The 21,198-nt window shown below is 41.4% G+C and overlaps 3 protein-coding genes and 1 long non-coding RNA gene across 9 annotated transcripts; 2 read left to right on the forward strand and 2 right to left on the reverse strand.

Annotated features, from left to right (window-relative positions):
- Window positions 1–360: 360 nt before the first annotated feature.
- LOC130137526 (uncharacterized) lies at window positions 361–2,398 on the reverse strand. Of its 2 annotated transcripts, XR_008815940.1 has the most exons (3): window positions 2,053–2,383; window positions 1,561–1,964; window positions 361–564 (listed from the first exon to the last, which is right to left on the reverse strand). It is a non-coding gene; the product is annotated as an uncharacterized LOC130137526 (long non-coding RNA). The 2 variants fall into 2 exon arrangements; XR_008815939.1 differs by having other exon boundaries at window positions 361–1,964; window positions 2,053–2,398.
- A 1,802-nt stretch (window positions 2,399–4,200) lies between these two features.
- On the forward strand, window positions 4,201–8,501 carry LOC115684897 (probable glycerol-3-phosphate dehydrogenase [NAD(+)] 1, cytosolic). Its single transcript, XM_030609840.2, has 5 exons — window positions 4,201–5,616; window positions 6,414–6,635; window positions 6,839–7,086; window positions 7,504–7,643; window positions 8,038–8,501. The coding sequence occupies exons 1-5, from the start codon at window positions 4,956–4,958 to the stop codon at window positions 8,162–8,164; spliced, it is 1,398 nt and encodes a 465-aa protein (XP_030465700.1). The 5' UTR covers window positions 4,201–4,955; the 3' UTR covers window positions 8,165–8,501.
- Window positions 8,502–8,783: 282 nt separating this feature from the next.
- LOC115684961 (actin cytoskeleton-regulatory complex protein pan1) lies at window positions 8,784–12,998 on the forward strand. The gene is made up of 3 exons (XM_030609928.2): window positions 8,784–9,294; window positions 10,854–11,162; window positions 12,691–12,998. The coding sequence occupies exons 1-3, from the start codon at window positions 9,134–9,136 to the stop codon at window positions 12,758–12,760; spliced, it is 540 nt and encodes a 179-aa protein (XP_030465788.1). The 5' UTR covers window positions 8,784–9,133; the 3' UTR covers window positions 12,761–12,998.
- Window positions 12,999–14,732: 1,734 nt separating this feature from the next.
- On the reverse strand, window positions 14,733–19,769 carry LOC115684960 (zinc finger CCCH domain-containing protein 53). Of its 5 annotated transcripts, none has more exons than XM_030609926.2 (10): window positions 19,279–19,769; window positions 17,573–18,832; window positions 17,288–17,470; window positions 16,980–17,165; window positions 16,771–16,865; window positions 16,425–16,679; window positions 16,171–16,321; window positions 15,797–16,021; window positions 15,590–15,682; window positions 14,733–15,488 (listed from the first exon to the last, which is right to left on the reverse strand). In XM_030609926.2, exons 2-9 carry the CDS (start codon window positions 18,547–18,549, stop codon window positions 15,610–15,612), a joined length of 2,145 nt encoding a protein of 714 aa, XP_030465786.1. In that variant the 5' UTR covers window positions 18,550–18,832; window positions 19,279–19,769; the 3' UTR covers window positions 14,733–15,488; window positions 15,590–15,609. The 5 variants fall into 5 exon arrangements, with proteins under 5 accessions (XP_030465786.1, XP_056164609.1, XP_056164608.1 ...); XM_056308634.1 differs by having other exon boundaries at window positions 16,771–16,861; window positions 16,976–17,165; window positions 17,288–17,460; window positions 17,572–18,832; window positions 19,279–19,767; XM_056308633.1 differs by having other exon boundaries at window positions 16,771–16,861; window positions 16,976–17,165; window positions 17,288–17,463; window positions 17,572–18,832; window positions 19,279–19,767.
- Between the last annotated feature and the right edge of the window lie 1,429 nt (window positions 19,770–21,198).

Below are 21,198 nucleotides of genomic sequence, written 5' to 3' on the forward strand. Positions count from 1 at the left end.
ATCTTCGAGACGAGCACTCTGTATGCAGGGGAACCGCAGCAATAAATATTGTTTAAATGCACGGTGAAGTATGAGACTGGGAGGAGCTCCACATCAGATAATTAAAGTTTAAATGGATAGCTAATTAAATAAGATTGCTCATTGATCGAACTCTAGGTTCCCGCTAGCGATCTCCCGTTATGAGGTGCAGACTTTTGTCACTGAGTCCTATAGGTCACATTAAAGCCACTAATCTGAGTAAAGCCCCGGTAACGATGGGCATTTAAGAATATCTCAGCGAAAATCTCGTGCAACATCACTTCGCTGAGTGAGTTTGCCATCAAGCCCATCACAGTTCAGTGTAGAGGAACAGAACATACGTGAGTGAAGGTGTATGTATTGAGACATCAGCAAACTCTAAATTTGGTGTATCCCTTGATGTGCCACACAACCGTGGGAACAAACAATTTAACTATAGGATACATTCATTCGATATTAGCCCTGGTAATGGGTGGATGTTGTCCTCGAGTCACACAAAACCGAAGGGCGAGATGTCTACCCAATGAAGGAACGGAGCTTCAAATGCTGCACGTACAGTTCATTGAAACATTAGAAGAAGAAAAAAGTGGAACCATGATTGTTATTTTCCAATATCTGTTTAATCAATGAACTTGCTAGCTTTGTTACAATTGCACTGGAAAGAAGACAGACTCCCATGTTTGACCTCCATCATCACCAACTAAAAGCAGAATCAGCAGACAAATTACGCATCAGCATTTAGTATTTATCCAAAATTACATAGTAAGGACTTCAGAGCAAAACCTTTTCTCTAAAATTCAACTCGATTATCAATGAGTTTTTTGTGCTTTCTTGTATCACCAACAATCATGTACCGTATTTTCTGCTTTATGCAACAATGTTACCCTAATGAACATTTAGAACTTGTATCCATCCAACAATGTCAAAAGATAACATCTTTTGAGCTAGACAAAAAGGAGATTTAAAAGAGTGAGAAGATCTTTTCCACTCAAAATATTCTGGAATCTGTTTCTCGGGATGACTGGGGCCATGTTAGTCAATGGTGCTCAGAATCCATGTTTCTGCTGACTCACTGCCCAGTCTGCACTTGTAGATATGTTCAAGTTGATGTGGACGGACCCCAGGGACCACCTTACTGAACCTAAAATGTAGTGGCTCAAAAATTTCCCTCTACTTTTCAGACCATTGGAACTGCCAAAGACACTTGGCAGATCAAGGCATCGCCTACTAATGTGACGGCCCAACTGCCAATTGAAAGGGAATATTCGCTTGAAAAGAACCTATTGCACTATACAGGGTATGCATGTAAAGACTTGAAAAATCTCAAGGAAACTATCAACCATTTATTCTAGTCATGCTGCCAATGATTCGACAACACGAACAAGTGGCATTAGAATGCTTCTGTGACGTTCTAACCACAAGACAGGTGTTTTCTTAACCAACATCAAAGTTGCTCGCTGAGGTTCCTCTTTGGGAATACTACAATGTTACACAGTTCCAACTCCGTAGTCAACCAAAAAAGCAAGTGACACAGAAACCTACATTATTCCCGTTCTCCTAGAACCAGAGCCTGCATTGACCAGGGAACGGAATGCAGCTGTCTCCTTAGAACTTGCAAAACTAGATGCCGCTTTCCTGGTGACAAGGCGGATCTTTCTGAAAGATTAGATACCAGAATTACCGATTTTACGCACCCATCAATTCCACATCCATCAATCACGGATGTCTTCTTCAACTTAGTTACTGTTATCCACAGGGATTCTCAAGGGTCCCGTAAAGATAACCCTTTTTCCAGTGGAGATTTCTTCGAAAAGTTCTTTAACTCAACAAGGGGAATTTCAAGAAAATGGCATACTCTGCGCCCATGAACAGACAGCCATAGAAATCCAGCGCTCCCACATTGCCACTTCACCGGGTCTCTTATCAATTCAAGTTATATCCAACTCCTGCCCACATATCCAAGAAGACCCACGTTAGTCTCGTAAGCATTTAAGCAAACACCTTGTCCGCGTGCAAGAAAATGATTCTGCTCACCCACGAGACAGCAAAACACCAGCAAGTGAACAGATTTCCTCCCTCATTCCGCATCGAAAACCCAAGCGAACTTGTCGAGAATCACACGTAAACAAGCGTTGAAAGCATCCATCGGATGTGTCAGAGGGTGCTGTCGGTGTTGCAGTGTTACATGGGACGCCGACGAAGCTGATGCGCGGGAGTTTCAACAGAAACATCTAACGGTGTGATCACGTGGCGGTTCTTGTCCCGATCCCATAGCCTTAATTAAAGAAGGGGATAAAATTTTTAAAATGCGTCGTTACCAAAAATTGCAATAATTCTTTAAAGATTACGATAATATTATTTTACATTAACATTAATGAAAAATTACTAATCACAGATAAAAAATTACCAAAAAGACATGTTCATAATCAAGATAAAACCCGTCGCTTGGGGGAAATTATAATATTTTTACATAATAAATCAAATACTAGTCACGTATAAATGTTACTGACAAGAATTTTGTGTTCACAATTGAGATAAAGTTTGCAACTTTAATTATAAATCGGTGCCGTTTTTCGTTTTCAACCTCACAACATGAAACCAAACTTTTTTTCTTTTTTTTTTATAGAAAAAGTTACCATCGAAGAAATTATTAATGACGTAAAAGAAGGATTTGTATCTTCTTATTTTAAATTGTGGCCTTTGATTTATTTGACGAACGAAAGGTAAAATTCCTGTCGAATTTTGCTGTCAAGGAAGCTAGCTCATCAGCATTGCCAGCTATGCATGAATTTCGCCATCCGGGGATGTCTGTCTCTCCGTCGGAATGGAATTTGGAACGAGCGAAATTCGGTACAAACCAACATGGGCCAGCTCTGTTTTCCTTTCCGATGTTGTTCGAGTACGAGGAATCCGATGAACATGAGCTAGGCCGTGATGCAAAGGAACCGTCTTTTTGCAATTTTGCGGATGAAATTTTAAGCAGAGCCTGAGGAAATTTTGAATCGCCCATGGTTGTGAATGAAGAAAGCACGAAACTTTCGGCATTGGTTGCGTAGGGTGCGAATGGTAACCATTCTGCTCCAGAAATCAAATTCTTGCCATAAATTGATTTACGGAATTCTTGCGAGAAATTGATTTATGGAGGAGAAATGCATTTGGTAAAACATGACTAATTCTCGCTCAGGAAATGTTTTGATTTGTTGATTTTTTTTGCACCTAAAAAAATTTAAATTTTACTCAAAGTGGGTGGCCACATGTATTATAAGCCATTCTGTAAAGTTTTGAAATTTTTGATTTTTTTTAAATTTTTTTTGGGCACCTAAAAAATTTTAAATTTCACTCAAAGTCGGTGGTCACAGGTATTCTAAGCCATTTTGTGCAGTTTTGAATTTTTTTATTTTTTTTTTTTGTGCACCTCAAAAAATTTAAATTTTACTCAAAGTGGGTGGCTACAGATATTCTAAGCCATTCTGTGAAGTTTTGAAATTTTTTATTTTTTTTTATTTTTTTGGGCACCTAAAAAAATTTAAATTTCACTTAAAGTGGGTGACCACAGGTATTTTAAGCCATTTTGTGAAGTTTTGAAAATTTTTATTATTTTATTATTTTTATTTTTTTTGGGCACCTCAAAAAATTTAAATTTCACTAAAAGTAGGTGACCACAGGTATTTTAAGTCATTTTGTGAAGTTTTGAAATTTTTGATTTTTTTTTGCACCTAAAAAAATTTAAATTTCACTCAAAGTGGGTGGCCACATGTGTTTTAAGCTATTCTGTGAAGTTTTGAAATTTTTGATTTTTTTTATTTTTAAAAAAAAATTCACCAAATTTCGTATTTTCCCTAAATCTGACTTTTTTTATTTTCTGAAAAATTTTATGAATTTTTCTAGAATTTTTCAATTTTTATGCATTTTCTGAAAAAAAAAAATTGTGAGAAAATAGAGAGAATGCATTCCGGAATCAAAAAGCTACAAAAAGTAGCTTCTCTTTTCTCGCCAAAACTCATTCGAATCAAAATGCATTCGGAATCAAGAACGCATTCGGAATCAAGTATTTTTAACAAATCCATTTTTATTCCGTAATGCAAAAATCGCTCCAGAATGCATTCCGGAAATTTTTTAACAAACGCCGTTCTGTTCCGGAATGCATTCCATGCGCACCCGTAGTATGTTCAGCCGTGCACGCAAGGGTGGCTCTCTGCGTTGCGTCGGAGGCGCTTGGCGAAGAAGCTGCTTCTTCACTTCAATCCCCGTAAGAAACAAGAAACGCCAACTAATGGGTTATTTCTTTTGCCTTCTTTCGTTTTCTGTTTTGGGTTAAAGATCGCGTTTTTAATCGGGAGAATCGCCATAGCCTTCATTTCTAGTTTTCGGACACGAAGCGAAAACGGTGGGACTCGAGAGAGAATTACGTGAGACACGCGTGTACGGAAGTGGGTTTTGTTGACGGTGAAAACGGGGTGGAAGGACGAAGCTTTCTTTTTCTTTTTCCTTTCCCCCTTCGTTCTCTTCGCCGAGTTCTCCCCCCCCGTTGCGAATTCAATTCAGCTCTCTGTTGCATCTTTTGGATGGCACGAGCAGATGCGGACAAAGAGCACTCGAGATCGACGTGCCCCGCGTTGAATAATCCGCCGAATTGAAAGTCGAGTGCATCTCTTTCCCACTTTTCGATCTTTGTTTGTCCTTGTTCCTTGAACAGTTTGGTTTGATGGGGTTGATATAAAGGAAGACGACGAACACCGTGTTTTCAAAGTTGGGTCTTGGTTTTTGCATGTTTTTGACTAATCTTCCACGCGGTTCTTGAAATCATAAACCCTGTCAAGGCGAAACCTGTGTTCAATTCAACCTGTGTAGTTGCCTAGGAACGGGGTGTTCAATTCAACCTGTGTTCTTTATCTGCCCTGAGCGTTGAGCTAAACTTAGTGAATAGAGAGGAAGAGATGGGGGAGACCTCTGAAGAGATGACTAATAATGTTTACTCAAATGGGTCGATTCAGAGTATTAATGGGTCTCTCGAAGAGAAGCTGGATGAGCTCCGTTGCCTCATGGGAAAATCAGACGGTGATCCGCTCAGGATTGTTGGCGTCGGAGCTGGTGCTTGGGGCAGTGTTTTTACTGCTATGTTGCAAGATACTTATGGTCACTTGAGGGAGAAAGTTCTGATTCGTATTTGGAGGAGGCCCGGAAGATCAATCGATAAAGCCACGGCCGAGCATTTGTTCGAAGTGATCAATTCGAGGGAGGATGTGTTGAGGCGGCTCATTAGGAGGTGCGCATACTTGAAGTATGTTGAGGCGAGATTAGGTGACAGGACATTGTTTGCGGACGAGATTTTGAAAGACGGGTTCTGCTTGAACATGATCGACACCCCTCTTTGCCCTATGAAGGTCGTCACCAGTTTGCAGGAGGCTGTGTGGGATGCCGACATCGTAGTGAATGGGTTGCCATCAACAGAGACCCGCCAGGTGTTTGAGGAAATTAGTAGGTATTGGAAAGAAAGGATTACAATGCCTGTTATCATATCCTTGGCAAAGGGTGTGGAGGCAGAGTTGGAGACTGAGCCCCGTGTGATTACTCCCACCCAAATGATTAATCGAGCAAGTAAGCCCTTCTCCTTTCCAGTTTCTTGACCAACTAGACATTGCTGTCTGTTGCACGGTAGGCCTAGTATCCATTTTCTCAGACTAACATACTTCGGCTGTTGTATTTCTGTTGTATTAACGAAGTAACTCCATTTATGGTATGGGTGATAAAATCAAAATACTTGTCCGATTAGGATGATTCACAATGCAAGTGCTACAGCACCCCCTTCTTGATAACTGGTCTTTCTTTGTTCCGCCCGTTACACTTGTTAAAGGTTAAGGCAGAGAGCTTCTCCGCTTGTAAACTATGTGAAGTTGGTTTTATTGGGATCTGGCATTCATGTTTCAGCTGAAACAGGCTATTAAAGATTCTCTGTTGGTGTTCGTTTTGTTTCTCATTTGCTTATTGAGGAGCACATTGTTTAATGAAATATCGCATTGAAGATATGAATGCTGGTTTTGCCTCTGGCCATTTGAAAATATCCAATCCCATTTCTTCACATGGCATAATCTGCTTTTGAAGAAACGAATAATATTAGCATTTTCGAGGATCCGTTCCTGTTCCTTGCGATGCTTCGGCTCACAGAACTTCAAATTTCCGTTTCCACTTTTGATACTCTTTTAACTGGCCAAATGGGCAAAAAGAAGCAGCCTGCTTAACATGGAGAAAGCTCTCCTTGCAAAAAGAATTATCTGGAGAAGTCTGACACTACTTTTTTCTGTCCCGGTTCCTCTTGTCCTTGTCTTTGAATGGTGGACAACTATCTTCTCAAGGGTACTATCTTCTCAATATTGTCTCTATCATGGTTCTTGCAGCTGGAGTGCCACTAGAGAACATTTTATACCTCGGAGGACCAAATATTGCCTCAGAGATATACAACAAGGAATATGCCAATGCTCGAATATGTGGATCTGCAAAGTGGAGGAAGCCTTTGGCAAAGTTTTTGAGGCAGACCCACTTTATAGTGTGGGACAATGGAGACCTTGTTACTCATGAAGTTATGGGTGGTTTAAAGAATGTTTATGCCATTGGAGCAGGTAAAATTGTTTGCTTGGCACTTTTACTCTTAGGCTTGGGAAAAATGTGGTTCTGCCGAAATGCCCTTTTCTCCTAACAAATCATCGATAGTTCATTCCTCCACTTTTGTTTAGGAGCCTTAGTATACTAGGTTTGAAGTTTTGACAAGCTATACAATTTGCAATTGCACCTCTTACAGCTCCTCTCAACTTGAACTTCGCAGGTATGATTGCAGCTCTGACAAAGGAAAGTGCCACCAGCAAAGCAGTATATTTTGCACATTGTACGTCAGAGATGATATTCATCACACATCTGTTGGCAGAGGAACCTGAGAAACTTGCTGGGCCTTTATTGGCAGACACATACGTAACTCTGTTGAAGGGTCGTAATGCATGGTATGGACAAAAGTTAGCTTGTGGGGAGCTGAAACTTGAGATGGGTGATAATATCAAGGGGAAGGGGATGATTCAGGTATTCAATCTCAATCATCTTTAGGTGCTGTTGATAGAAACTTTTGAATTTGAGATTCTGTAAATATGAGAACTTTTACTTCAGAATTTGGTGGATGTCTTTGAATGGAAAGAGCTAGTCAAAAAAGTGTCTTCCAATCATCATGTCTTCAGGGTAGATCTATACCACGTGTCACCATTTTCAATTCCTAATTAGATGGACATATAACCAAATAAAATAGTATATGCATATCTTATTCAAAGTACTGGATAGTCCAGTGCTTTTGGGTGATGAATCTTGGAATTGAGAGGGCTCCAGGAAGAATTCTTTGTCCACTGTTACATTTCTTAGTACAATACTTTGCTTTATCGATAGGGAAGGCACGTGTTCTAAATTACTATGTGATGCAATTGCTCTGCCTTGTTTTTGTGATTGTAGGGAGTCTCGGCCGTGAAAGCCTTTTACGAGCTGCTGAGTGAGCCATGCTTAAGTGTGCTGCATCCCGAAGAAAAGAAACCAGTTGCTCCTGTGGAGCTGTGCCCAATCTTGAAGAAGCTATACAAAATTCTTATTCTGAGGTAATAAAAGCTCCTATATTTCGTGCCTCTTCTGGGTCCCTTTTCTCTTTCGTTGTATCAGAGAAATTGAAGGCAGTATACCCAAGTGAATTGATGGATCTGTGTCTCTCGTGGGCTTGATAGCCACTCTCTGTGAATCGTTTGCGCAAATATTTGAAGATGACCGGACCGTATGCGTGCGTATTATATCTCATGAGAATGGATGAGTTGTAGCAAAGATGTTGATTTCCATCTATGAGCAAGCCCTTTGGTGGTAATGTGTCTAAATGTGCGGTCCAGTGAACCAGATAGACTAGGGTTTAGGATTCCGTTGAAACTTTGCTTTGTACCTTTGATATATCATTGATGATGTGGGAGTACAGAGCAAAATGTGATATTATCACTTTGTTTGCAGGGAGTTCCCACCAGAAGCTATTCTTCAAGCATTGAGGGATGAATCCATGAACGATCCTCGAGATCGCATCGAGATAGCTCAAAGCCATGCATTCTACAGGCCATCGCTTCTCGGGCAACAGCCTTGATAAGATGCACTTCCATCTGCATGCAGTTGCAGCCATTTTTGGTACTGGACTGAATATCAATGGGAATTAGATGGTCCCTCGTCGCTTGTAATTTTCTAAAATGGTGGTCGTTGGGAATGTGTTGTGTGTCAACTGGGATCTGTTACCTTTGTACTAATCCATCTCTAAATGGGTGATTAGCATGTTGTGATGCATCTATGCCTGTTAGAGTAAGGCTTGTTTGGAGGGAGTTAAGAAAATGGCCCGGTTGGCAAGGTAGGTTAGGAATTGTACGGTCATTATCAACTTTCTTAGATTGAAGTTTTTGATTAAAGAGTGGAAGCAAATTGAAAAGTCACCAGAGCATTTTGCATATTCGTATCGAACCGCTGAAAATTTTAACAATGATCTGAATGACCCGCGCCACAAGATCTATGTATCCGATTTTCGCCGGCTCCAGCAGTGCTTGACGTGCGAACCAGAACTATTTTCCATACGATGACAAACGAACTTCAAAGTCGGTTCCAATTTTCACAAAATTAGAGTTGTTGTGATATATAGATGGTTTGGAGAGTGGCAAGCAACTATGCTCCAAACTCCCTCTATATAGGCCAATTCATTCGGCTATCTTTCACCATAGATACAGAATCTGATACTTTCTAGTAAGATTGATACGTTCACAAACGGAGAAATCTTCTTTAATTATCATATATCAAGAAATAGTACGGTTGGTTTTTTGCTGAAAACCACGAACTTTCATAAAGTTTGTTCCTTGAACGAACGTCTGCATTATTTTCTTTTGTTAATTTAGCTCGAAAGCATTCCTTTTGCTGGGTTTTCGGCTTCCTCCTCCTTCCCGTGCGCTCCGCCGACATGGGACGGGTCGAATAACAGGCGCCCCATCATCCCCCCACAACCCCACCACGCAGACGCAGACACAGACACAGACACAGACAGAGAGAAGAGAGAGAGAGAGAGAGAGAGAGAGAGATGTCTCTGGTGGACTACGATGCTTCTTCCGACGAAGACGTTTCCGACGTTGAAGACAACGAAGAACAAGGAGAAGTAGAGGGAACGGGAAAGGACCCAGAAGCCCCAAGACCCCAACTTGCTCAACCCCAGCCTTCTCCTCCACCTCTTCCTCAGACCCGGTAAGTTTCCTGATTCTAAAGAAACGAACTTGGATCTGAAAGACCGCGTTTTTCCCTCGTTCATCTTGGTAGATTTACTTCCAACATTTCGGACGCGTATTCCCTCTTCTTCCCCAGCTCAATGCGAGCTTCATCCAAACTACCCAACACTTGGCGATTGTGAATCCTGCATTTTAGCAATTAGCGGTATAGCCAGTGTCGACGATGGCGTCCGTTCTCTTGGTCTAGTGTTTTGTATCCTGATTGTATAGTGTCTGACACATGAGGCATGGCAACTGTGCCCTAGATCCTCGGCTCGGATAGAATTAGTTAGGTGGGTGTTCCGGTTGATGGTTGTTCATAGCTTCTATTGACAACTCGTCTGATAAACGCGCCCTAGTATTGCTCTGCCATAATCAAGGTGATGAGCCTCAAGTTCTGTCTTTTTGTTTTCTTTTCAATTCTTGGACCTTGGGAGATTTGACGCGAACTAATCGAATGTTGTCGCTCGACTTTGGCTATTTTGTTAGCTGGTTCTTGTATCAAACTTCATTTGATTTTGCTTTGTGCTCCAACATGTCAATGATTCAGTCTTTTCCTTCTGTGGTGATTATGATCGAGCAAATACCATTCTCGTAATTGAAGGTGCAAACTTCCTCCTCTTCCCTACACAGGGTTTCCACTTTGAAAATTAAATAAAAGGTGGTAACTTCGGGGAACTGGTGAAGAATAGGTCATACGTCATGATTTGTAATGTAAGGACATTGTGCACCATGGCTGGAGAGGGTGATCTTGCCCATGGATTGCATGTCTTGGTTTCTTCAATTTGGAAGTTGATGCACTTAAAATACATCTTTATAATCTGAGAAGTTGCTCTAAAAGAGAAGATTACATTGCTTTAGAGGTCGATGCAGAAGGAGACACTCTGTAAGTGGTTCCATTCAAGAGTAAAAGTTTAAGAATTTGCAGCCGATAGGAGAATAATTGTCTGATCCCACTGTCGATTTGGCAAATATGCTTTTCTATTTCTTAACAATGGTGAGTTGTTTTATCCCCTTTGTTTAGAAGTTATGCTCACTGCCTTAGCCTATTTGATTTGACTGATTGTTGGCATCAAAGATTTGTGTCACTTGTATGGTGAGGATCTTGGGCTAATTACTTTATGGGTGGGTAATTACAAGTATATGAAGCTCAATGAAATGTCTCAAAAAGGTTGATGGTAGTGAGGGAAAAAGAATGAGAGAGAGAGAGAGAGAGAGAGAGAGAGAGAGACGCTTAGTTTCCGTACTTTAAGTAAGTTTCCTATTACTAGCTAGATGAACATGAGAGATTGGCTATACTAAAAGGGCAAAATTGGAATAGTTATCCACTTTATCCATTTTCAGTTAGTATGGTCTATAGGTAGGACTTTTTTTCCTAGTGATCTTAGTATGGTCTATAGGTAGGACTTTTTTTCCTAGTGATCTGTAAGAGATTTGGTATATGTTTTTTTTGTGATCTGCCACAACTTTACAATTGTTGCTGTATATGACGAGGTTTGAGTGTTCTCGGTTTGTAATCTTCACTTGTCTTGTGTATAGGGGATCATCATATGCATCAGACCATCAGCTAGAAACCACTGCAGGTATACCAGCGCCCCCTGTTGAGAAGCTTCCTGATGCTTCCCTTTTGTTGGATGGTCCAGCTGGATTGGCTTCTCCGTTGAGTGGTGATGACCATGCTTCTAGAGTTGCAGCAGCAAGGGCTGAAAGTGCTCTGCGAAAGAGAGAGTCTCATTCGCTATCTTCATCTGTTCCCCGCAACAAAGTGCCAAGGGGAACATTACCCAATTTGAAGAATGTTCCAGATACTGTTGGTGGACTACTGGTTCCTCCTCAGCTTAGTGGAAGGTTAGTTCGTACTAGACTTTGAGTCTTTGACATCTACATTACATTGTGTCTTTTGCTCAGCAATTAAGATTTTTTCGTTCTTGTCAAAAAAGTGCTTTTTTTCCTATTTTTTCTACTTTCCCTCTAAAAATGTGAAGGCAGGAAAAAGGATATTATAGGTTTAGAAAGTCATGAAAAAATTATTTATGATTCTACATGTGAATTTTTGTATATTTTGTTAGATCTACGGTGTTTTTCGTTAAAGAAAAGTAAAATTGTAGAGCTGCAGAATTTGGAAAAAAATTAGTCAAAAAGATCACTGGAAAGTAACTCTGAAATTGAAGAGATGATTATATTAATATTCCAGACAAATTACTAATACAGGCGTGTACATACACAAGCAGTTTTATAGAACAAAACCTGAACAAGAACACAAACACCAACTGAGTTGAATCAGTGTCGACTGAGTCAACTCGGACACCTTGATACAAGTACCAATATGTATGCAAGTACCCTAACATGAGTGTGTGCAATATGACAGACATGCAATTTGTCTGCGGGACTTCTTAGATCAACCTCTGAATAAACTTCCACAATCTGTCTCCCCGGAGTTAGATCGACCTCTGGCCCAACATTAGAGGTTTAGAACCGTGACTTAGAATTTGGATGGTTATTGATGCTGGACCTTCATAAGTTTAGGCTGCGCATGGCAACCATTCTGTGCCCAGAATCTGATTCTGGGCAGAAATGATTCTTTTTTATTTTGTGCCCAGAAACAATTTCTAAGCATTTGAAGGCGCTTGGTAATTGCCAAAAATTTTTGTTCTTAGGATAGAAAAAGAACAAAAATGCGTTTGGTAACTACACAAAATTTCTTTTTATTAATAATATTTTAATAATATTTTGAATTTTTTAATATTTATTTCTTTTTTTATCTTTTTTTTTTCTTTCCCCTTCCTTTCTTGGCCATGGCTGGCCGCCGGCGCCAGCGACCGGCCACAGGCCAGGGCCGGCGAGGGCATTGCGGCCCTCGCCGCCGGCCTTGCTGGTGGCGACGGCGAGGTCGGCCTCGCCTTGGCTGGGCGAGGCCGCGAACTGCCCTTGCCGGCCACCGGGGAGGGCCGAGACGCCCTCACCGGCGGCCGGCGGGTGGCGGGGCTGAAGAAGAAGAACAACCAAAAAAAAGAAAAAAACCAAGAAGAATCAGTTCTGAAAAAATTGTTCCAGAATCAAGAAGCTACTTTTTTTTTATTCTTGATTCTGTTCCAAAACTGATTCTGGGCACAATTTTTTGCAAAATTGTGCCCGGGCACAAAAAATTTAACAAACGGATTTCTGTTCCCAAACTGATTCTGGGAACAAAAGAACAGAATCAATTACTATTTGGCAAGTTGCCAAACAGGCCCTTAATCTTCCGCGGTGATTTAAAGACAATACTTTCATCTTGTAACTAATTGGGAGTTTTAGTGATCAGTTTCTCAAACTTTGTTTTGTGTGGATGCAAGAAAGTATTTAGACTGATGAGTTGGTGCTTGTTTTTTTTGCCCAGGAGCAATGTTGTCACTGAAGATATTAGCAAGTTATTTGTAAAGGGAAATGCAGAGAAACCATCTCATTAGGGAACTTACAAACAGGTTGTAGTTTATTCTCCGTAACCTTATCACACCTCTCTCATTAAATCCATGAATAAGTATACTTTCTTGAGGGTCTGGCATGTACAGAATCGCGAGCAATGTTGTATGAGAATGAACCAATGAGAGATTAATGAACCTGACAGGATGATTCAAGGGATTGCGTTCAAACAGAAAATTTTGTATGTGTTGGAGTATGGATATTGCAGGAGGAAACTATTTGGCAGATCCATTCTGTTAGTTTAATGGTGCACATGCAAGGGATGGTCCATTACTTTGGTACGATTCCGGCATTGATAAGTTGAATCTACCTTGTTGATGGAGGATAAATGTGTTGCCGAAGTCACATCCATTTGCAAGATGAGTTAGCATGATAAGGGGTGAAATGTTCGCCGACAACAAAAGATTAAAGGGGATAAAATCGAGGTCAAATCCTTGATCAGAGTAATTGATCTCATACTATTGTGACCCTGCTTCGCTCTTTATTATTCTGGAGGTATGCGTGTTCAGCCAAGAAAGGGAAATATTCTGTCGATATGACGTGTTGTTCCGTGGCCCAGATATGATTTCATAGACGACCAACCAAGCCAACAAAATTTAGATGACCCTTGAGCAATTCTTTATCGGTATTGCATCTTCCTCCTGCATAAGTTTTCACACCATGCATTGGATGTAGACCCAAGAGAGCCTCATTTCATTGAATCAAAAATCGGTAGACTAGCCACACCAAGCGCTCTCTTACCAACCCATCATTGTATAGAATCGTAAGCCACCATAACTCTCACTCCAAACATATTTTATTGAGCCGGGGACAAACATGTCTTTCATCAGATTGTGTACATGATTTATCTTCTTTATTACAGCAAAACTCTTCTGGGCCATCATCGCCCCCAACATTGAAACCCCCCTAATCACGAAGAACTTTCTTTCCTCAAACGAAAAAAGCAGCCTCCGTCAATCAAGAAAGTTAAACTTGGTCACACTTTTGAAAACTTCCACTAAAGTTTGAAATGAATCACTCCCTCACATAAAATAAAGTTAAAAACAGCAAAACAATGATAGATTGGGCATTTGCATGTCTCTGTCTTTACTTTGCCAGCCTGTCTCTACCGTCTTTCCGTACTTTAATTTTTTTTTTTCCTTTGGCAATGAACCTTTTTTGTGCCACTATCCAATTTCTCAGCTATCAATGATAAAGGACTACCCCCGGCAGGGGAAATTTGCAGGCCAGTCCCCTTACTTTAATTAGGTACGTGATCTATCTAAGATTAAGACAAGATTAGATTATAGCTAAATTTTTAGCCTTTTTTGGGTTCAAGGAGGGGGAAAGAAGTGTCGAGAGGGAGTGGGGGATAAAATAGAAAAGGAGTGAGAAAACAAGAGGGAATCACAAGCTTCACTGACTGTCGCACACACTCACGAGTTTTGTTAACAGACCCAGAAAAGATTCCTGCAACAACACACCGTGCACTTTTGCCATACGTGTGGCATCAACATCTACTTTTAGATCTGTGCACGTCCTTTCCTCTTATTCAAGAACCCCATTAAAAGATTATGCAGCAGAGAGAGAGAGAGAGTTGCAGCATCTCTCACATGGGGTGTGTTGTTGGTGGTGTGTGAGAGAGACCCTACACACCCTGGCATCAATTATACTTAATATTTTAAGGAGCAAGGGGGACCCACCGTGAATGTGTCAGTACCCCCATGTGAGATCACTGTGACACACTGGGTTCTGTGGGGCCCATTCCCTCCATGAATGGCACGATGAAAGGCCTGTTCTGTTGACCCCACCACCCACATACATTTGCATATGTTATCATGTCACTCACACCTAAAGATATCATATATGGGCAAAATAATAATAAAGAGACAAACTTTTCTAAATTTAAAGGCAACACACCCACCCAAGAGAGACAGGATACAGAGAGAGAGACAGAGAGAGAGACAGAGAGCTCAGCCCTTTCTTAAAATTGAGAAACTGATTTCTTTCTTTTTGGTTGCTGATCTTTCACTAGTTCCTTCTCTGTCTGTCTGATCCACATGAGTAGTTGAACACAAACTGTTGTATAATAAACAGCTACAGTAAACATCAAACATTAATAATCAACCTTACAAATTTGTACCTGAAAACTCAGCTGACTGACTAAAACTCTATTAATCTCTGCCTCTCCCATCATCCTCTCCTCCCCTTCAAATCTATCCCCTCCTTTTCATTTCCAAATTACCATTTATGGGATGAAAAATCTGCCCTTGTAGTCACTTCTTGCCTTTTTGGCCACTCCCCGGTTCTTTGAATTCTCCGATTCTTCTTGCTGTACAAAGATTTGATCTTTCTTGTACCCTAACAACACAAACTAATAGAAGACTCTGTTGCTAATTATGGACTCTGCCACCCTCCCAAAGGAGGGGACGTAGTAAAAACTTGAAAATGGGAAGAAGAGATTTGCAGCTCTGTGAGTTTTAAAATACTACACATAGACTGTAAAATTCTCCTGGTGGTCCAAATTGCAACTAGAAAAAACATGTGAAAATAGCACAAACAAAGGAGATTGGGGTATCCCACTTCATTTAGTCATTTTTTACGTATGCATTTTTGTATGGTATCCAGTAGTATACTATGGATAATTGAGGTAGTGGTGGTGGTGATGGTAGTGGTACTAATTCTCTACAGATCTGCTCTTGATAAAGGTTTGTTTGGTTATTGTTGTTAATCTTCCTGCAATTGTTCAGACAGAGCAGAAAAGAAACAACCATGCTCAGTGAAAAGTGGCCACTCAAAAAGCCTAACAATAAAAGGCAGATCAAAGGAAAAATTACCTCAGTCAAGGAAGAGCTAGCTATATACCCACCGGGCACGTCGGCCCTCCGGCACCGGCATACATTCCTATGGCTCCATGACCAGAGGAAAATCTGAGAAGTTTGGAGGACAAATTACTGTCCTTGCTTTCTAAAAGCATATTAATTCTGATCTGTTCTTTTCAGTATGTAAGCTTTAGATTATGCAATCTTGGGATAAAATCATACCTAGGAATCTGGCAGTTGAAAGATTTGAAAGATGCCATGTCCATGGCGGAGGTGCCCGGGATTAAGGGCGAAGAAACAGGGTTATTGCTGTTAGGAGGAGAAGATGAAGCCGAACCTGCACCGTCCTTTTCAGCCTCGCCGACTACATTGGTAAAGGAATAGATATACTCTGTGGAGGCTTTGGTAGAAGATGCGAAGGGACTGTCAGGAAGGTTATGCTCCAAACTGCATCATTTTACAAAAGTTTCTCTGAATTGGTCATAGTAAGAAAATGCACTAAAGCAGTGGTTAGAAACTCAAGCAAGCACGCTATTTGCTCAAGAAAAGTCAATTCATTTGTCAAAAGCAGAAGCATATTTGTTTTCCACATATACCTTTCAGCCAAGCCTCCATCTTCATTGTGGGAGTTTTCCTTGTCATTCCCATTGCTCTTCTCACTTCCAGTCAAATCTTTCCCAGCAGAGACAATCACAGACTGGTAGTTCAAGGGCTGACTGTCGGATAAGCCAGGGCTAGAGCCATTCTCTGCATCAAATAACGAAAGGAACTTAATATCAGTACTGCATTTGCCAAACGAAATCAACTGGGCAAAAATTGAATGAACATAGCCTAAGATGAACAGGTATACCTTCCGTGACGCCCAGGCTACGAACCGAAGGAATGTTAAGGAACGTTGGATTGTTGAACAAAGTGGGCGATTGAGTAGGAGATGGAATGGGTGAGCCAGTTGAGAGAGCCCTCTGATGATGATGCTTCTTGACATCCAGAAGCTGCAGATTCATCAACCGTTGACTCTGGAGTTCAAGGGCTTGTTGGAGATCAGCTTGCTCCTCGAATCTCCTCCTCCACAGCATGTCCTGAGAATTGTAAAACGTCCTCGCTCCTGCATTACAGATTAAAAAAAAAGGGAAGTTAAGAACAGCCCAAGACTCGTCTCACAATATAAAAAATCCCACTCATGTTAAAATTCTAACCGAGGTTGAGGTCAAACGGTCCCGCCCTCGAATCCAACCCGGTCGGAGTTCCACAAGGCGAAAAATCACCCCTTTCCACCAGTTGGGACTGCTTCCTGTAAAAACACCACAAAAGACTAAAACTTGAGCTCATTTCCTGTCATCAACTCAAGCAAACAATGGACAGGCAAATGTCAAAAGAACCAAACAGGAAAAGTGAGACAACGTGCCTGAACTTGTCTGGCACTTTCCCCTTCTCTTTGTAAGGCTTGACAAGAACCCTAGCATCACAAACAAAATGAGGGTTCCCTTTGGCCAAAATGAGCTTCACCGTTTCTGGGTAAACAAATGTAACAAAGCCAAACATCCTCTTCTGCTGGTAAGGAATTCTCACATCTTGCACCGGCCCAAAGTTGCTTCATACAACAGCCATATAAGACAATTGAACAGTCAAAACAAAGTTCTTGATCTGAAAAAGATCAGAAACCGGAAAAAGAAAAACCTCCAAATGAACTTGCTAGAGAAAAACATTACTCACCTGAAATAGTTGGAAACATCTTCCTCCTTGAAAGTACTGTCAGCTGGGAAAGTCAAGTAAATCTGCCTAGAAGCTGGGTTCACACAACCATTCACTGAAAAATCACTCCTTTCAAGCCTTGATCTGCCATACTTGTAGAATTCTTCACCCATCATCAGTGCAGCAGCAGCAGCAGCAGCAGCCCTGCCCACATATGTTCCTCAACATATCATATCATACAAATGAACATGAAAGAGACGTTGTGGATACATATGTTACGTCCCTTTAGGGACATGCATAGCGTACCTATGAGCATCATTTTGTTGGTGATGGAGAAGCAAATTCATGGACTTGGGAGAGTAAGGGAAAGTTGCAGAACCTATGAGCTGAGAAGCAGCAGCTAGTCTCTGCTGCTGAGCAGATTTGGACCTCAGAACAGCTTCATGGCACTGACCCATCATGTCCACCTTACTCGGGGAGCCGACAACCGCGGACGCACTGCCGTCCGGGCTGCCGACCACAGAAGCGGTATCACCAAGTCCACTACTGTGCAAGAACCTGCAGCTGATCCCATTCTTGCAGTACCCTCTTGCATAGTACAAGCATGGCCTCCACCCAGCTCCACAAGATGGGTCTTCTGAGGACCCCGAGCACACATCGCTGACCGAGCAGCTCCTCCGGTGCACCGAAGCGCCCCAGCCCGTGGCCGCTCCGCCGTACACGGCGGTGGGGCTGGACAGCAAGTCCTGCTGGGGGCAGAACATATCAGGGTTGCTGGTGGGTCCAAGGGGTGGGGAGTTATCGTTGAGGAAGGAGAGCTGGTTTTGGAGCTGAAGCTCATCAATCATGGTGTCACTGCCTCCATTTCCATACAAACAAGAGGAAGAATTGATCAAATCATCTCCACTCGACAGATCAGAGAAAGCACCACCACCGCCACCACCCCAAGAAGATGGGCTGTGGATATTCGTGAGAGAAGATGGCGAAAAGTTGCTTCCTTTAGGCCTGGAGGAGATGGAGATGGAGATGGGGTTGGTGGAAATGAAAGGAGAGGGGGAAGAAGGTGTGGAAGGCGTTGAGGGAGAGTTTGACGGAAGGCCGATGTCCTTCCTTGCCTTAAGGACCACTGAGTGAAGCAGAGTCTCTGGTCCAAGAGCCAGCCTGATCATTTCCTTCTCACCGTGATCTTGGATGAGGAGGAGACCCATGATCTTGGAGGCATTCTCAGGGTCTAAACTTTGGATTCTTGAGAAGACAATCCTTGTGGCTTCATATGCGTCCATGGAAATGAATGGAGTGAAGTGCGTGTTCCTGTTTGGTGGCTGGCTATGTGGCTTTCACCTTTTCACACCAACCCTCTTGAAACCTGGTTTGCTGGCGATGATCTTTTGAGTTCAGCGTGCCTGCGAGAGAACCACTTGCTCTCTCTCTCTCTCTCTCTCTCTCTCTCTCTCTCCGTAAGTAAAACTTCTTTCTCAACCACAAACCCCACCTACTACCAACTCAGCTTGTGAAGCTGTGTGATGAGTTCTTTTGAGTATTCCAGCATCCATCTTTCTCATAATCCTGCAAAAACCAAGAAAAGAAAGGAGAAAAAAAAGGCAAACAAAAGAAAAAGGAGGCGTTAAAAGGAGTGCTAGAAAGAGCTATTCTCGTGTGTGGGGGGGGGTTGGAACTTGAAAGCAGGCGACGAGGAAAAATGAGAGTGAACAATATTACAATATATAAGAAAGAGTTTACTTTTCATTATACTTTGTTAAAAAGAGAGAAAATAGGACATGTTGGTTGTGCTGAATTTCTTCATAAAGAAACTAGGAGGGGCTAAAAGTAGCAGCAATCAATCATATGAAGAAATAACGATAAATAACACTTAACACACCTTTCTTTGCCAATATTTTTTGTTTCTTTCTTTCAAAATTTCTCTCTGGTTCTTACCAGAACTGAAATTCAAAAACAAAAGCTCTGTGCATGAATGAAGTCTGCAGCAGTAACTGACTGCTCTTGTGGCTTACCATCAAAATCTGGTCTTTCTTCTTTCGCTTCTGACGAGAAGATCAGGCTCTCTCCTTCTTTAATGCTCTCTCTCTCTCCTTCTTCTACACTGGTCAAAATTCAAACGTTATAGCTGCAAAAAATAAAACCCCAAAGCCCTTGTTTCTAGGCTGGTTTCATCCATGGCAGAAACCAAAAACAACCCTATCAGCTCAAATTTGCTCACTGTGGTTTCTTGGGAAACTGAGGCCAGGTTGGTGGCAGTCAAGCTGAAATGGAAAAGAAAGATCAGCTCTCTCTCTCTCCCTCACTACCCACCTAGAGTTCTCTACCGTCTCTCTCTTTCTCTCACTAGTCACTCTCCCCGTCTCTCTCCTTTGAAAACAATAAAAATAAAGACTGGTAGGAGAGGAGGAGTCACCCTCTGTGGCAGGGAGTGAAGTGATAGAGAGAGAGTGAGAGAGAGTATGCGGAGAGCTGAGTGATTGAATATCGAAGTGGATCCAGATCTGTGCTTCAAATAGTGCACGTTCTCTCTTATGCTCACTCATACCGTCAATGACCCAAGAAAACTCTTTTTGCTAAATCTTTTGATTCGTCTTCATATAGTAAGCTTAATCACTAATGAAATCTGAAGTGACCCGATGAAGAAGCACAAACCCACTTGCAATTCCTGTACCGTGAACGAATTACTGCCCCGGACAAACTTTAATTTTGAATTTGATTGACCCCATGAGTTGTCGCACATTCAAATTATTGTTTAGCTTTCATCTGATGTGCCGCAAAACTTGCTCAACCACTCGCCTGATAAACAAATGATTTTGCGTGTTTGTTCTTGTTATGTTTGTTTCTTGAATTTAAAACATAGTTAAAGCTCACTTATATAGTGCTTGAGGGGGCACTATGATAATATTAAGTTGAAATATACACCCAAAAAATCTGGGTTTTGTTTAAACTTCTTGTCATGTGCTTGGCATCCTAATCCTAGAGAAGAAAAGGAAGAAGAAGCTTATCAGAAATCAAGATCACAGGCTGATTGAAACATGATGGAGGATTCGACCAAAAAAAAAAAAATGATGGAGGGAAATGGGGCCCATCTCCCTAAAACCTTTAATGTCTAGTAATTGGAGAGTGAGTCACTTGATGCTTAGTTTTGTGTTTTGGTTTGATTGAGGCATTATGGATGTTGTGGGAGAGTGTCAATTCTCTCTCTATCTCTCTATCTCTCTCCCTCTCAAAAAGGTGTTTTCTTTTTTGATCTCCTCCATCCTCTTTTCTATATTTTGCTTCTATTTTTTCACCATATTCCATGAAATCATTAGGGATCAACTTTTTGCCATGTCCCACCACCACATGTATGCTCCCTCTTCTTTCATCTCAATGGGGCTGGTTCTCCATTGCCTTAAATAATTGAAATTATGGTGATTGATGATCATCATGACGATGGAAGTTTTATAATCCATGATTTGATCTGCGAATGTGTGAGGGAGAGGAGCAGAAGGTGGACCCCCATGCTAGAAAACAATAATCGCGAAAGTAAACGTATAATGTTTTTGGGGATTTGTATCCGGCCCATATGTTTCTTGTATTCTTCCTCCTCCTTCAAGAGTTCAAATATTTGTATAGAGTTAGACCAGATATGCTCCCTCTCTCTCTCTCTCTCTCTCTCTCTCTCTCTCTCCAGAAAAAGTTCAGAGAGAGAATCATAATAATTGACAGCACAAGGTTCAATTACTTTTTCTCCCCTTTTGCAATATTCATTTCTTTTCCTTGGAGACATGTACAAAAGTTAGAAATTGAGGAAGGGGTGGGAAAAATAACAGACGAAAAGGGAGAGAGAAAGAGAGTAGTGCTGGCTGTGATTTTTCCCCTCGCATTCATGAGTGAAGGTGGAAAAATGGGACTTGAAAAGTGAAGCTTTTTCCACATGGTGGCCACAA

Source organism: Syzygium oleosum, unplaced genomic scaffold, assembly GCF_021117445.2.
Source record: "Syzygium oleosum isolate NSW1041296 unplaced genomic scaffold, Sole_v2.1 Sole_v2.02, whole genome shotgun sequence".
Taxonomy (NCBI): Eukaryota; Viridiplantae; Streptophyta; class Magnoliopsida; order Myrtales; family Myrtaceae; genus Syzygium; species Syzygium oleosum.

Bases quoted from the DNA above. Each gene is read 5' to 3' on its own strand.
- LOC115684961 (XM_030609928.2), top strand. From the start codon at position 9,134: ATGTCTCTGGTGGACTACGATGCTTCTTCCGACGAAGACGTTTCCGAC. The intron at 9,295-10,853 runs GTAAGTTTCCTG...TCTTGTGTATAG, and splicing joins CCACCTCTTCCTCAGACCCG to GGGATCATCATATGCATCAG. The intron at 11,163-12,690 runs GTTAGTTCGTAC...TTTTTTGCCCAG, and splicing joins CCTCCTCAGCTTAGTGGAAG to GAGCAATGTTGTCACTGAAG.
- LOC115684960 (XM_030609926.2), bottom strand. From the start codon at position 18,549: ATGGACGCATATGAAGCCACAAGGATTGTCTTCTCAAGAATCCAAAGT. The intron at 16,022-16,170 runs GTATATGTGGAA...AAAATGATGCAG, and splicing joins GATGGAGGCTTGGCTGAAAG to TTTGGAGCATAACCTTCCTG. The intron at 15,683-15,796 runs GTATGATTTTAT...CAAACTTCTCAG, and splicing joins TTCAACTGCCAGATTCCTAG to ATTTTCCTCTGGTCATGGAG.
- LOC115684897 (XM_030609840.2), top strand. From the start codon at position 4,956: ATGGGGGAGACCTCTGAAGAGATGACTAATAATGTTTACTCAAATGGG. The intron at 6,636-6,838 runs GTAAAATTGTTT...TGAACTTCGCAG, and splicing joins TGTTTATGCCATTGGAGCAG to GTATGATTGCAGCTCTGACA. The intron at 7,644-8,037 runs GTAATAAAAGCT...CTTTGTTTGCAG, and splicing joins TACAAAATTCTTATTCTGAG to GGAGTTCCCACCAGAAGCTA.